Source organism: Melanerpes formicivorus, unplaced genomic scaffold (genome assembly GCF_026170545.1).
Source record: "Melanerpes formicivorus ecotype bairdi unplaced genomic scaffold, bMelFor1.0.p_v2 SCAF_94, whole genome shotgun sequence".
Classification (NCBI taxonomy): domain Eukaryota; kingdom Metazoa; phylum Chordata; class Aves; order Piciformes; family Picidae; genus Melanerpes; species Melanerpes formicivorus.
In genome coordinates, this window is record NW_027142446.1 from 1,360,015 (window position 1) to 1,374,452 (window position 14,438).

General features: G+C 45.3%; 1 protein-coding gene across 2 annotated transcripts in view; it reads left to right on the forward strand.

The window, feature by feature from the left end:
• Positions 1-14,131, forward strand: part of SLC26A7 (solute carrier family 26 member 7) — a 39,508-nt gene extending 25,377 nt beyond the window's left edge. The window contains exons 9-13 of one of the 2 annotated variants that reach the window (XM_068165875.1): positions 2,659-2,707; positions 4,519-4,619; positions 6,702-6,756; positions 6,846-6,967; positions 12,430-14,131. In XM_068165875.1, the coding sequence (XP_068021976.1) occupies positions 2,659-2,707; positions 4,519-4,619; positions 6,702-6,756; positions 6,846-6,967; positions 12,430-12,465 (363 nt within the window). In that variant the 3' untranslated portion in view covers positions 12,466-14,131. The remainder of the gene's footprint in view (positions 1-2,658; positions 2,708-4,518; positions 4,620-6,701; positions 6,757-6,845; positions 6,968-12,429) is intronic. The other variant, XM_068165876.1, reaches the window with a different exon arrangement.
• The last annotated feature ends 307 nt before the right edge of the window (positions 14,132-14,438 follow it).

The following is a 14,438-nucleotide window of genomic DNA, read 5'->3' on the forward strand; positions in this document are numbered from 1 at the left end:
TGTACAGGGGCAGAATGACCTCCCTGCTCCTGCTGGCCACACTGTTCCTGATGCAGGCCAGGATGCCATTGGCCTTCTTGGCTGCCTGGGCACACTGCAGGCTCATGTTCAGCCTACCATCGACCAGCACCCCCAGGTCCCTCTCTGCCTGGCTGCTAATATCTCTATTAGTTCTGTATATGTTCCTGTAAAAGACAGTAAAGCATTGATACAAAACTCTTCTCAATTTCTGCTGGAGCTAGCATAATGTCAGCTGCTGCAAGGTTGTGATTTTTAATCGATAGTTGAATAAAATGTGGATTTTCATTATTATTGTTTTTCTTCTGGCCCTGAGTCCACAAGAGCTGGACACTTCATTTCTGTTTCTAACTATAAACATTGGGGAGTTCATTTTTGTTTGCAACTCTAAACAATTCCAGGAGAACCAGGAAGAAGGCACAAACTGGCTGAAGGCAGTGCTTCTTTTTCTTTTTCTGATTTTACTGGAAAAATAAACAGTACATAAATGCTGTATAACTCAGGTTTGAGGAAAATCTCCATAAGTATAGTATTTAAGTTTCTCTGCACATAACTATGGCCACCTCCTACAACACTTCCTAAAAGGGATTAAAACAATGTTGTTTTTTTCTGTCATGAATGCAATGAAGACACTTCAGTACCATACAATGTTTAGTGTGGACATATTTTCATCCAGTTTGGCAAAGTGGGCTGTAGAAATTGCAGCTGTTTCTTTGAAGGGTTGTTAAAACACTGCCCAGCAAAGTGTGTCTGCTACCTCTGCTGGCTCCTGTGCTACCAACGGCATGAGATTGAACACATCCAAGTGCCAGGTTCTGCACATTGGCCACAACAACCCCATGAAGTGCCACAGGCTGGGGTCAGAGTGGCTGGAGAGCAGCCAGGCAGAGAGGGACCTGGGGTACTGGTCGATGGTAGGCTGAACATGAGCCTGCAGTGTGCCCAGGCAGCCAAGAGGGCCAATGGCATCCTGGCCTGCATCAGGAACAGTGTGGCCAGCAGGAGCAGGGAGGTCATTCTGCCCCTGTACACCACACTGGTTACACCACACTTTGAGTACTATGTCCAGTTCTGGGCCCTTTAGTTTAAGAAGGAGGTTGACTTGCTGGAGCATGTCCAGAGAAGGGCAACAAAGTTGGTGAGGGGCTTGGAACACAGCCCTGTGAGGAGAGGCTGAGGGAGCTGGGGTTGCTTAGCCTGGAGAAGAGGAGACTCAGGGTTGACCTTATTGCTGTCTACATCTACCTGAAGGGAGGCTGTAGACAGGCAGAGGTTGGTCTCTTCTCCCAGGCAACCATCACCAGAACAAGAGGACATAGTCTCAGGCTGTGCCAGGGGAGGTTTAGGCTGGATGTTAGGAAGGAGTTTTACACAGAGAGAGTGATTGCCCATTGGAATGGGCTGCCCGGGGAGGTGGTGGAGTCACCATCGCTGGAAGTGTTCAGGAAGAGACTTGACAGGGTGCTTGGTGCCATGGGTTAGTTGAATAGGTGGTGTTGGATGATAGGTTGGACACAATGATCTTGAAGGTCTCTTCCAACCTGGCTTATTCTTCTATTCTATTCTATTCTATTCTATTCTATTCTATTCTATTCTATTCTATTCTATTCTATTCTATTCTATTCTACTCTACTCTACTCTACTCTACTCTACTCTACTCTACTCTATTCTACTCTACTCTACTCTACTCTACTCTACTCTACTCTACTCTACTCTACTCTACCTGTGCCTACTCTGGTGGTGGCCTCTGCTCGTTGCTCAGAAATTCAGCTCAGAAATTTTGCTGCTTTTTTTTTCTCTTGGTTCTGCTAGGCTAACTGATGTGGATTAGTAAGACAAGAAATGCCTAAACAGAGAGAAATTACTTAGGATTTGCATGGAATTAATTTATGAGTTAATTTAAGAAGTTTAATAAGTTAATTAATAAGTGTTCTAGGAGGCAGATTTTATTGTTTGCCTCTTCTGTAAGGTCCTTGGCAGGACAGATGCCTGAAATACTGTGGCATAATTACTTTTTTCTGGGGAGTAAAATTATTTCTGTAGCATGGGGTAATGAGAGAAAAAGAATTCACACTTTGAATTTTGTTTCTGTGAATTATTTCTGGTTTTAACTCATATTTCTACCGAGAACTTCACATTCATATTGAAATCATTATTACAACAAACCTTCAGATACAGGGAATTAAAACACTCATGTCAAAAATGTCGTCACTCAATTATTTGTGTAGCAGATGAGGTTGAAGTAACTACAAAATGAATCAAAAGTTAATCTTACCAAAGTCACTGGCTGGAATTTGTCTTTGCAAGGTAATTTTCCCTATCTTTTGACCACTTCTTAATCAGTCCTTGCTTCCCCAAAAGCATTATTTTCATCAGATGTTTTCTAGTGCATCCAGACTCGACAGAGGTTGAAGTCATCCAAACAGTAAGAAAAGAAATATCAGTTTGGTGTAACTTTAGAAGAATACAGACAAACACACTCAGCAGATATATATCCATCAGAGTGTTGCATGATTTGGGAGAGAAGAGGTTCACTTTGAGAAATTGCATTCTTACATATTGCACTGACTTTTTTTCTTGGTGGTTATATATTAGCCTATTTTTCCTTGGTATTTTAATAACTTGTTGCTTTGATTTCAGTGTGAGCACAACACATTACTCTGTTCATTTTCCAATGGAAGTTGCCATGGTGAGTTGATTGTCTATAAATGATATAAGTGATATGAGAACTGCTGATATAAGAACCAAGATGTGCAAATGGCTCCACATTTTTTTTTCTTTATTTCTAGGTGAATTAAGTTGTCTGGAAATTAATATTTTCAGTTAGAGCAACCATTCAGAGAGGCAGGGGTGCTAAACAGTAGACTAGACTAGACTAGGCCAGACTAGAATAGAATTAACCAGGTTGGAAACCTTTGAGATCATCAAGTCCAACCTATCATCCAACACTACCTAATCAACTAAACCATGGCACCAAGCACCCCATCCAGTCTCTTCCATCCAGAGTCCAACTCTGCTAGTCTTGGCCTAATGTTTCCTGTTTTAATTCAGTTCTTGACTGACTTTTTAAGACATCAAAAGCAGGGAACCCATGAAAACACCTTTTCTGCAGGAGTCTCTGCTTATTTCTTTGTGCATACTGGGACAAGTGTGCAGTAGTGGGAACTGCTTCCCATGTTACTGCCTGGATTGGTCTTCAAACAAAGACCTAAGAGGCTGCTTTGCTAAGCTCTGGTGTAGGTGTTTTGTATTCACAGTGGGACTTGAATGCTAGTATGCAAAAGTTAATGTAGGATAAGACTAAAGCCATGTTAAATCTTTAAAGCCACTTAGGAGAAAAGCTCAGAAAATATCAGCTGAATTGTCAGTGACGTGATGGCTACCACTTGTACCATATATCATTAACATGCAGAATAAAGGGGAAAAAAAGCCCCCAAACCTGAGGGTTTGCTTTCAATTCAGGATTAAACTGGATAACTCCACTCTTCCCACATGGCATAACACTTGAATCAAACTAGAGCACACACAGTCCTATGGGAGATCTGTGGCAACCTTTTGCAGGAGATACTTTACGCAGATGACTTCACTGCAGATGGATTTAGAATGTCGTATTTCCTTAGCACCATTATAAATCTGCCCCTTGGATAAATTCTAAAACACCTCAAGAGTTTAAAATCTTTATCTCTGCTCTATCAAAATCATTTAGCTTAACCCATCTTCACATTCAGAATTCCTTTGCTTCATTTTCTTTAAAATTACTTCAGTGTTGTGAGTTATGATAACTAACATTTGCTCCCAGAGCAATGTACATAAGATGTGCATTATTTTCTGCTTTTCCCTTGATGAAGGCCAGGAATCATTTATCTATGTGCTGGCTCAGGGTGCATTTACTACAGACTATGCTTAGTTTTGATGGCCTGAGGCAGTAGAATGAGTATATGACCTTCACATATCTTACTAATGATTTCTTTTCTCCCCATCATTGACACATGACAGTCTATAAAAAAAATAACCAAACAAAACCCAGCACTCTAAAACCTTAGGAAAATTAATCATTCCACTGCCAGATTCGTTCTCCTTATGGGAGGAGGTTGGTTAAGCCACAACCATAGGCACAGCAGAAAGGAATGCCATGTCAGAACTTCAAAAAGAGATGAATACTCTGTGTATCCCATGTAAACCTTTCCAAACAAGCCAAGATATTATCCTGACTCAATTAGAAGTGGGAATTTGAAGGAATGCTGTAATTCTTGAGACACTATTCCTCTCTAAACCATCTCACTAATAATGTTGTGCCGGTCGCTACTTCATCCCATTGCTTTGAACCTCCTTCATTTGTGCATGCAAAATGTGCCATTTGCTTGACTAATACCCCAGTACATAATTATGACATTTTAATTGTGAGAGTTTGGGCCTCATTTGTTAAACTATCATTAGTCTCCTGTGCATTTCTCGATGGAACTCCCTTTAGCTGAAGTTGTTCATTTCTCAAATATGTAGGTGAGGCTCTGCGATCCTGTCCCAGCGAGCCACGTATTCTGATACTAGACTGCAGTGGACTGCATCTCTTTGACTACACTGGAGTCTCAGTGCTGCTTGAGGTATTCATCATCCCAAACAAATTCTGTGCAGAGAAATATAATTATAGATATGAGTTACTGGAGCAGGCTACTCATCAGCTCACTTATGCGAGTGGATAAACATATTGCTTGAGGAAAAGACGAATGGAGATTTGGTACTAAACTGCACTGTGCAGAATAAATACAGAATTAACCAGGTTGGAAGAGACCTTTGAGATCATCAAGTCCAACCCATCACCCAACACCATCTAATCAACTAAACCATGGCACCAAGTGCCTCATCCAGTCTCCTTCTAAACACCTCCAGTGGTGGTGACTCCACCACCTCCCTGGACAGCACATTCCAACGGCCAATCTCTCTTTCTGGGAAGAATTTCTTCCTAACCCAGCCTAAGCCTCCCCTGGCACATGTTGAGACTGTGTCCTCTTGTTGTAGTGCTGGTTGCCTGGGAGAAGAGACCAAGCCCTTCCTGGCTACAACCACCTTCCAGGTAGTTGTAGAGGACAGTGAGGTCTCCCCTGAGCCTCCTCTTCTCCAGGCTAAGCAACCCCAGCTCCCTCAGCCTCTCCTCACAGGGCTGTGCTCAAGGCCTCTCCCCAGCCTTGTTGCCCTTCTCTGGACACATTCAAGTCTCTCAATGTCCTTCTTAAACTGAGGGGCCCAGAACTGGACGCAGGACTCACGGTGTGGCCTAACCAGTGCTGAGTACAGGGCACAATGACTTCCCTGCTCCTGCTGGCCACACTATTCCTGATGCAGGCCAGGATGCCATTGGCCTTCTTGGTCCCCTGGGCACACTGCTGGCTCATGTTTAGGCTGCTGTGAACCAGTATGCCCAGGTCTCTTTCTGCCTGTGTTTATATATAAAATGAGAAAAAATCAAGCAGAGATTTTGGGTTCAAATGTAAGTTCAAATGTAGTAAGAATATATTTATTAAGAAAAAAATCAAACAAACCAACCCAAACAAAACCAACAAACAACAAAAAACCCAAGCCAAACAAGCCAATAAACTCAACCAACCAACAAACCAAAAACCAAACCAAACCCCCAAACCTTTCTAGCTTATTGAATATTTAGTCTCTGTGAAGGCAAACAGTTGCAAAGAAAGAATAAAGAGCAATTTACTGCAGAATGTGGCATGATGGTTGTGGTGCTTTTCTGAAAGGCTGCTGGTAGTCTTAAAGTTTCCTAGGTTTGATTCCTGTCTTTGTGAACTTGTCGCTAAACACATGGAGAGGAGATGTTTGGCCAGCAGGAGCAGGGAAGTCATTGTGCCCCTGGACTCTGCACTGGTTAGGCCATACCTTGAGTCCTGTGTCCAGTTCTGGGCCCCTCAGTTTAGGAAGGACATTGAGACACTTGAAGGTGTTCAGAGAAGGGCAACAAGGCTGGGGAGAGGCCTTGAGCACAGCCCTGTGAGGAGAGGCTGAGGGAGCTGGGGTTGCTTAGCCTGGAGAAGAGGAGGCTCAGGGGAGACCTCATTGCCCTCTACAACTACCTGAAGGGTGGTTGTAGCCAGGAAGGGGTTGGTCTCTTCTCTCTAGCAACCAGCACCAGAACAAGAGGACACAGTCTCAAGCTGAACCAGGGGAAGTTTAGGCTGGAGATGAGGAGAAAGTTCTTCACTGAGAGAGTCATTTGCCATTGGAATGTGCTGCCCAGGGAGGTGGTGGAGTCACCATCTCTGGAAGTGTTCAAGAGGGGATTGGATGTGGCACTTGGTGCCATGGTCTAGTCATGAGGCCTGTGGTGACAGGTTGGACTTGGTGATCTTTGAGGTCTCTTCCAACCTTGATGATACTGTGATATGGGAAAACTTGCAGAAAAAGGATAATTGGGGAAAAAAAAACCCAAACAACATCTAAAAATGCAAGATTTTAAATCCAATTCAGATGTAGTTCTTAGCAGAGTCGTGGAATACTTTGAGGGGGTAGGAAGTTAGTGTGGGTTGTGGTGTTTGCATTATGGAAGGGCTCTCTCTGGTGGCTGCTGGCTTCAACAGCAGCTTCCCCTCTTCCTGCTCTGAGTAGCCTCGTTAGCCTGCTTTACTCTCTGTAGGTGTTTTAACCAGTGCTTTTGGATTTCATTTTCACACCTGTAGGTTTACACGGACTGTAAAAGCAGACACATCGATGTGCTGCTAGCACACTGCAAAGGCAAGTATCCGCTGCCAGCAGCATTTGTAGTGGGATGGTTTCTACGTCCCCATTACCTTATCAGTGCTCATGTGTTTGTTCGATTGCAGCTTCCTTGATCAAAGCAATGCAGTATGGTGGGAATCTGGAATCTGACAATCCTGTCTTCTTTGAATCTATTTCTTCAGCAATCGATGCCATTCGGATTCACAGAGTGAGGCTTACAGCAGGGGTAGGTGAAGGCTGGAGAGCTTCCTGGGTGCTCACAGCAATTTGTTGAAGTCTGGGGAAATCTTATTTACATGGTGAACCTTTTGTGTTGAAATATTTTATCTGTCTATTGTCTACAAGTAGTCTTCAGCCTCTGGAGCGCAGCTATCAAGCCTTCCCTGCCAGCACTTTTCCCCCTGTCAGTTTCCTCCTTTCACAGCAGCTTCTTGGTCTCCCATGCTAAACCCAGAGGTGCTGTGTTGCGGTGCATTACTATGGGTGCATTCTCCACTGGAAAGCATAGTGTCATATAGAGACACCTAACACAGTCTCTTGGTGAGGCAAACTAACTGGTACCCAGTTCTGCAGTGCTGAAGCTACACTGCTCTGCTCCTCAGCCTGGGGGGCTTAAAGCTCCTTCACACAGCACAGTGACCAAACTCTTCTGGGTCCTTAGCCAGTTTGTTTTGAGCTAATGAGCTTTACCCTGCCCTGCACTGTAGTGTGCTGTGATGGCTCACTGGTGGAAACTGAGGAGAGGAATTGTAGAAGGTGGAAACTAGAGGGAGAAAGAAGGCTTGGCTCAGAAATGGAGGCTTGAGCATGCATTTCCTCACTCTGTAATGTTTGCATTCCTTTTTAAGAGGCTACAGACCTGAGCTTCCCTCATGAACTGTGAGCCTTTTGCATTCTAATCCCAGTGTGATGTAACTGAGTATGCATTATAAGTACTGTGCTTTCTCATGGTGGTATTTATGATTCCAAACACCACCAGAGCTTGGCTCAGACCCTTCTCCAAGAGGTATTGAGCTCATCACGGTCTCTGGTTTTGGGTTGTGGGGTGGGGTTTATTTGTTTGTTTGTTTTCCTATTTATACTTTACTCAATTAGAATTGCCTATGGACAAAATCACTTTCCTTTGATTTATCCAGATAAAATGGTTTGGCACAGTTGGTCAGTGCACTGATGAGTCAAACATGCTCTCACAGCTTTCCAACAGTTTTTGTATTTCATTGCCCTGCAAAAAATAACTTACTGAAAGGGTAAATGCCAGACAATAATAATGGAGAGGGTTAATTGTGTGTTTTGTTTGGGTCTGATTAGATGAACTGGGGTGACTGTTGCATTATAAAATATCTGCATTCTTTATAGGCATTCATTAACCTTCCTAACATTGTTTGGCAAGACAGTTATGTCCTAGCATTTCTGGAAATGGGACATACAGAGACCAAGACAAATGTTCAAAGTGAAAAGGGGGACTTAGAGTTTGGAAAGCTGCTTTTATGGGAACTGATCCCATGTTTCCACCATGGAATCACAGAATCAGCCAGATTGGAAAAGACTTCAGAGATAGTATAACCATAGTATCATAGTATCAGTCAGGGTTGGAAGGGACCACGAGGATCATCTAGTTCCAACCCCCCTGCCATGGGCAGGGACACCCCACACTAGATCAGCCTGGCCACAGCCTCATCCAGCCTGGGCTTAAACACCTCCAGGGACAGGGCCCCAACCACCTCCCTGGACAACCCATTCCAGGGCTTCACCACTCTCATGGGGAAGAACTTCCTCCTCACCTCCAGCCTGAATCTCCCCACCTCCAGCTTCATTCCATTCCCCTTAGTCCTATCACTACCTGAGATCCTGAGCAGTCCCTCCCCAGCCTTTCTGTAGCCCCCTGCAGATCCTGGAAGGCCACAATTAGGTCACCTGGGAGCCTCCCCTTCTCCAGACTGAACAGCCCCAACTCCTTCAGTCTGTCCTCACAGGAGAGGTGCTCCAGCCCTCTGCTCATCCTCCTGGCCCTTCTCTGGACACCTTCCAGCACCTCCACATCCCTCTTGCAATAGGGGCTCCAGAGCTGGAGGCAGGACTCCAGGTGGGGTCTCCCCAGAGCTGAGCAGAGGGGGAGAATCACCTCCCTTGCCCTGCTGGCCACACTTCTCCTGATGTAGCCCAGGATCTGATTGGCTTTGTGGGCTGTAAGTGCACACTGAGAGCTCCTGTTGAGCTTCTCCTCCACCAGCACCCCCAAGTCTCTCTCCTCAGGGCTGCTTTCCAGCCAGTCCCTGCCCAGCCTGCATTTGTGCCTGGGATTGCCTCCACCCAGCTGCAGGACCCTGCCCTTGGTCTTGTTGAACTTCATGAGGTTGGCTTGTGCCCACCTCTCCAGCCTGTCCAGCTCCCTCTGGATGGATCCCTTCCCTCCAGCTGTCTGCTGCACCACACAGCTTGGTGTCATCAGCAAACCTGCTGAGGGTGCACTCAGTGCCACTGTCCATGTCACCCACAAAGATGTTGAACAAGCCTGGTCCCAGGACTGATCCCTGAGGGACTCTGCTTGTCCCTGGCCTCCACTGGGACATGGAGCCATGGACAGCCACGCTTTGGGTGCAGCCATCAAGCCAGTTCCTTATCCATCTGGTGGTCACCCATCACACCCATGTGTCACCAGCCTGGAGACCAGGATGTGGTGCGGGACAGTGTCGAAGGCTTTGCTCAGGCCCAGGTAAATGACATCAGCTGCTCTTCCCTCAGCTATTGATGTTGTCACCTGTTCAGAGAAGGCCACCAGGTTGGTCAGGCAGGGTTTGCCCTTGGTGAAGCCATGCTGACTGTTCCCAATCACCTCTTCATTATTCTTTTGAGTGAGTAGTGACTCCAGGAGGATCTGCTCCGTGATCTTTCTGGGCACAGAGGTGAGACTGACTGGCCTGGAGTTCCCTGGTTCCTCCTTCTTACCCTTTTTGCAAATGGGGGTGATGCTTCCCCTGTTCCAGTCTGTGGGGACTGCCCCAGACTGCCAGGACTTTTGAAATATAATAGAGAGGGGTTTAGCAACGTCCTCTGCCAGTTCTCTCAGCACCCGTGGGTGTATCCCGTCGGGTCCCATGGACTTGAACACTTTCAGGTTCTTCAGGTGATCACCAACCTGATCTGCACTTACCATGAGCAGTTCTTCCTCCCCATCCCTGGCATTGTCTTCCATGGCTCCAGGAGTGTGGCTGGAGGCCCTTGCAGTGAAGACTGAGGTAAAGAAGTTATTGAGTACCTCAGCCTTTTCCTCATCACTTGTGACCATGTCACCAGTTTCCTTTCTGAGGGGGCCCACACCTTCCCTAGGCTTCTTCTTCCCATTCATATGCCTGTAGAAGTTCTTAGTGTTCCCTTTAACCTCCCTGGCTAGAGTCAATTCAATCTCTGCTTTGGCTTTCCTAACCAGGTCTCTTGCTGCTCGGGCAGCTTCCTTATACCCCCCTGTTCCAGCTCTCCTTCCCTCCACTGCCTGTAGAGTTTCCTTTTAAGTGCTAGTGTGTCCAGTAGCTCCTTGCCCATCCAGGCAGGCCTCCTAGCATTCTTACCTGCTTTTCTCTTTGTTGGTATACAGAGCTCCTGGACACAGAGGAGGTGGTCCTTGCATACTGACCAGCTGTCCTGGGTCCCTCTTCCCTCCAGGGCTCTGTCCCAGGACACTTTGGCTAGCAGATCCCTGAAGCCATCAAAGTCTGCACGCCCAAAGTCTGGGGTCGTGAGCTTGGAATACTTCCTCCTGATTGCCCTGAGGAGATTCAATGCAACTGCTTCATGGTCACTGCAGCCAAGGCTGTCTCTGAGCCTCACATTGCTTACCAGCCCTTCCCTGTAGGTGAGAACAAGGTCCAGCATAGCACCTTTTCTTGTTGGTTCCTCTACCATTTGGAGGAGGAAGTTGTCTTCTATGCAGTCCAGGAACATCCTGGATTGCTGGTGCCTTGCTGTGTTGTCCCTCCAGCAGATGTCAGGGGGGTTGAAATCCCCCATGAGGACCAGGGCTTGTGACCTGGAAGCTGCTTCTATTTGCCTGTGGAGGGCCTCATCTGCTTGGATCTGCTGGTCAGGTGGCCTGTAGGAGACCCCCACAGTAATATCTCCTTCCCCTGTCCTGCCTTTAATTGTAACCCATACACTCTCACCCAGCTCATCATCCCTCCCCAGGTGGAGCTCCACTGATTCCAGCTGGTTATTGACATAGAGGGCAACACCTCCTCCTCTCCTTCCCTGCCTATCCTTCCTAAAGAGCTTATACCCATCTATCCCTACATTCCAGTCATGGGATTCATCCCACCAAGTGTCAGTAACAGCCACTAAGTCATGGCATCCCAGCAGCACAGTGGCCCTTAACTCATCCTGTTTGTTGCCCAAGCTGTGTGCATTTGCACAGAGGCACTTCAGCTGGGCTGGCCCTGTCCTCCCCTTGTGCCAATTCCCCTTGGTTCCACAGAGTGTCCTGGTGCATCATTCGTGGCTTGCCTCAGGGCAGCAAGTTGAGAGCCCTTACCAGCTCTCCATCCCTCTGCCTCTGGTGAGCTGCCCCTCTGTTTGTCACAGGCCAGCAGGAGACTATTAACCCCTTCCCCCTTCAAATCTAGTCTAAAGCCCTATCAATGAGCCCTGCCAATTCCTCATCAAGTCCAAGATAATCAAGTCCAAGATAATCAAGTCCAACCTATTATCTAATGCCTAACACCTCCTGACTAATAGCTGGAAGACAAATCATTACTCTGAATGATGGCTTAGCAGATCAATCTGGAAGGCTTGCACAAAGCCTCCAATTATAAGTGTTATGAAGTTATAAGTATTATGAAGAATGTATGTATGCTGCTGATGCTTCTTCAGCGTATATATTGTATGTGATTTTGGTATTATGCTTTCCTTGTGCTTAACCCCTGAAGATAAGCTGAGCAGAAGTAAAAAGGCAGGTTATGGCAATAGCAGCACTGCTCTGTCACTTACAGTCTATGTACTTCTTCTGTGCCATTTTAAGATGCTGAGCTCAGTAGGCATTTTGAGTGTTTACATGGAGGAAAAATAGCAGTAGAGGGGGGGATGGGATAGGATAGGACAGGCCAGGGTAGGGTGGGATAGGATAGGACAGGATAGGATAGGGTAGGGTAGGACATAGGATAGGATAGGATAGGATAGGATAGGATAGGATAGGATAGGATAGGATAGGATAGGATAGGATAGGATAGGATAGGACAGGACACAACAGAGTAAGGTGGGGTAGGATAGGATAGGATAGGACAGGGTAAGGTGGGGTAGGGTAGGAAAGGATAGGATAGGATAAGAAGGAGTTGGACATTTATGGAGAGAGATTTGTTCCAATTTACATTTCCACTTCCCTCTACAGGAGGAAATTTTCTTTCACTGGTGGAAAGGCAGAGGCAAGAGGGTTTTGTGGTTCTTTTTTTTCCATCTTTGCTGCTCTTATCTACATCCCCCAAGGAAAATGTTGTGTATTTCTCATTTTTATCTTGCTGAGTTGATAAGAAACTCATCTGTTGCTTTATGCAGTTCATCCTCATCATGAATCACTTTCTTTTTGGATTTGTTGGTCTTTATAATGGTTGCATTTTCAAGCCAGCACTGCTTCATCTGCTGATTTTACATTATATTCTAGGAAAACATTATAACCTTTTTTTTTTCCTGTCTCTCCCATTTTAGAATTACAGCAAGTTCAGTGAGCAGAGTGAAGTTTGATATCAACCCATGGAATATGGCTAGTTTCATCTACTCCATGAGAATGAGCTGCACCATGGTTTCTTTTGTATGCCATGTATATTTACTGCATTCAGTAATGACAGACCTGCCATTCAGAATCAAGTAATCTTTCAGCTGCCATCAGCCAGAGTGCTCATGCAATGGTTCTATAGTGGGTTTATATGATATTTTTGTATGCATTTAGAGCCACATTATTAGGAAGCAGACCTGAGGTACTAGCTGTGTTTACCAGTGAAGTGTATTCTTCTAGCTATCGCCCTTTGTAACATTAGTTGTAGCATGCATCAGTAGTTTTGTGCATGGAATAGTGAGACATTATGAATTCTTAAAGCCAGCATGTTATAGGTGATGCAGGAAGCCACATACCAGTGCATACCTTGATTCTAATGCCTTTACTTCTCCTTTCTTCTCTTCAGGGCAGCCAGTTGCATCATATCACAGCTAATGCATTCTGCCATTTCTTGTACTTGGCTTTGTATGCTTTTTAATGCCTGACAAAGGCCAGTGAAAGCAGAGAAGGCAGATGTTATGCTAAGTGCACCAGGTTGTCTGCTGCTCTACTAGTTGCTGTGAGTCATTATTATGGTCTCCTATGTTACCCAAGCCGCAGGTATTCTTTAGCTCAGATTGAAGAAAAAAGAACAACTGGTAATATTTCTACAAAACTTGTTCTTGTTTCCAGCACAGAGTAGTCTGCTTTTCCAGTTTGAGCTGTGGCACTCTCTTATTTTATTATTTACTTTTTTTTGGTGGTGAAATAGTCAGGTGTGGAAGCTAAGGATCACAGAATCACAGAAGGTTAGAGGCTGGAAGGGACATGCAGAGCTGATCGAGACCAACCCCCCCTGCCAAAACAGTGACAGAAATGACAGTAGAGAGACACAGAAGCTCTGTGCCACATTTCAGCCCCAGTCCCCAGGTGCAGTACTGTGAGCAAGCACTCAAATGGGGTGGAGGAATTCAGTTTGAGTATTTGGCCTGTAATTATGGGTTGAGAGCAATCAGATTGTTTTATTCTATCAGTAAGGCGTTCGGTGGCGACACATGTGACTTCTTACCTCTTGCCTTGGTGCCATTCATGAACACTAGCAGTAAAGTATGAGTTCAACAACGACCAATCAAACCATGAGAAAGGATGAGGAAGCAGAATTTTCCCTCACTGACTTTAAAAACATTATGGAAGCTAAAAGGTAAACTTCGATAGCACAGACATAATGGCCCCCTTGATACTAGGGGGAGAAGGCTTTTCTTCTGGTCTTGGTGATTCCACACTACTAGGAGACAGTGTGAGAGAGTCATGGGGGCTTTACCCTTTCAGTTATAGGTGTCTCTTGGAGTTATTGTCCACTTTGTCCCATGGATGACCAGAAGTGTTGTATGTGTTCTTCTGAGACTGCTTTCATAGTTCCTACACAAAGGAGTGATTAGTAACTGAGAAGCTTGTTCTACACAGCAGAAATAAGTTCTGTCTGTTGTCCCAAGCACATTTCAGATGCTGTAGTTGATTGCAAATGACTCATTACATCCCCAGACTGAAAGCAGGCTATAACATTTGATTAATAATTTCCTCAAACGGTTTTAGTAATTTATTAATGCTCTAGAAACTATTTGCCATGTACTTTAATTGTAGAAGCATCCATTTCATGTCACAGCTGAATGGACTCTCCACTTAACTGCAAATTGAATAAATGAGCAAATGGTATCTTTTCTACTGTGTTTGGTATTTATTCTATGACAGCTGAATGTTTTCTTTCTGAAAATACACAGATAAGTTGATTAATGAAAGTGTTTCAAATAAGGGCATCAGCAAAGACAGCAGCTACCAGGGGACTTCTGGGTTTCCTCTGAATGACCATGGACGTGGAGCAAAAGAGGTACTTTATAAGAGCCCTGGAGCAGTCTCCCCAGAGTGGTTGTGGAATCTCCTCCTCTGGAGACTTACAGAACCCTCC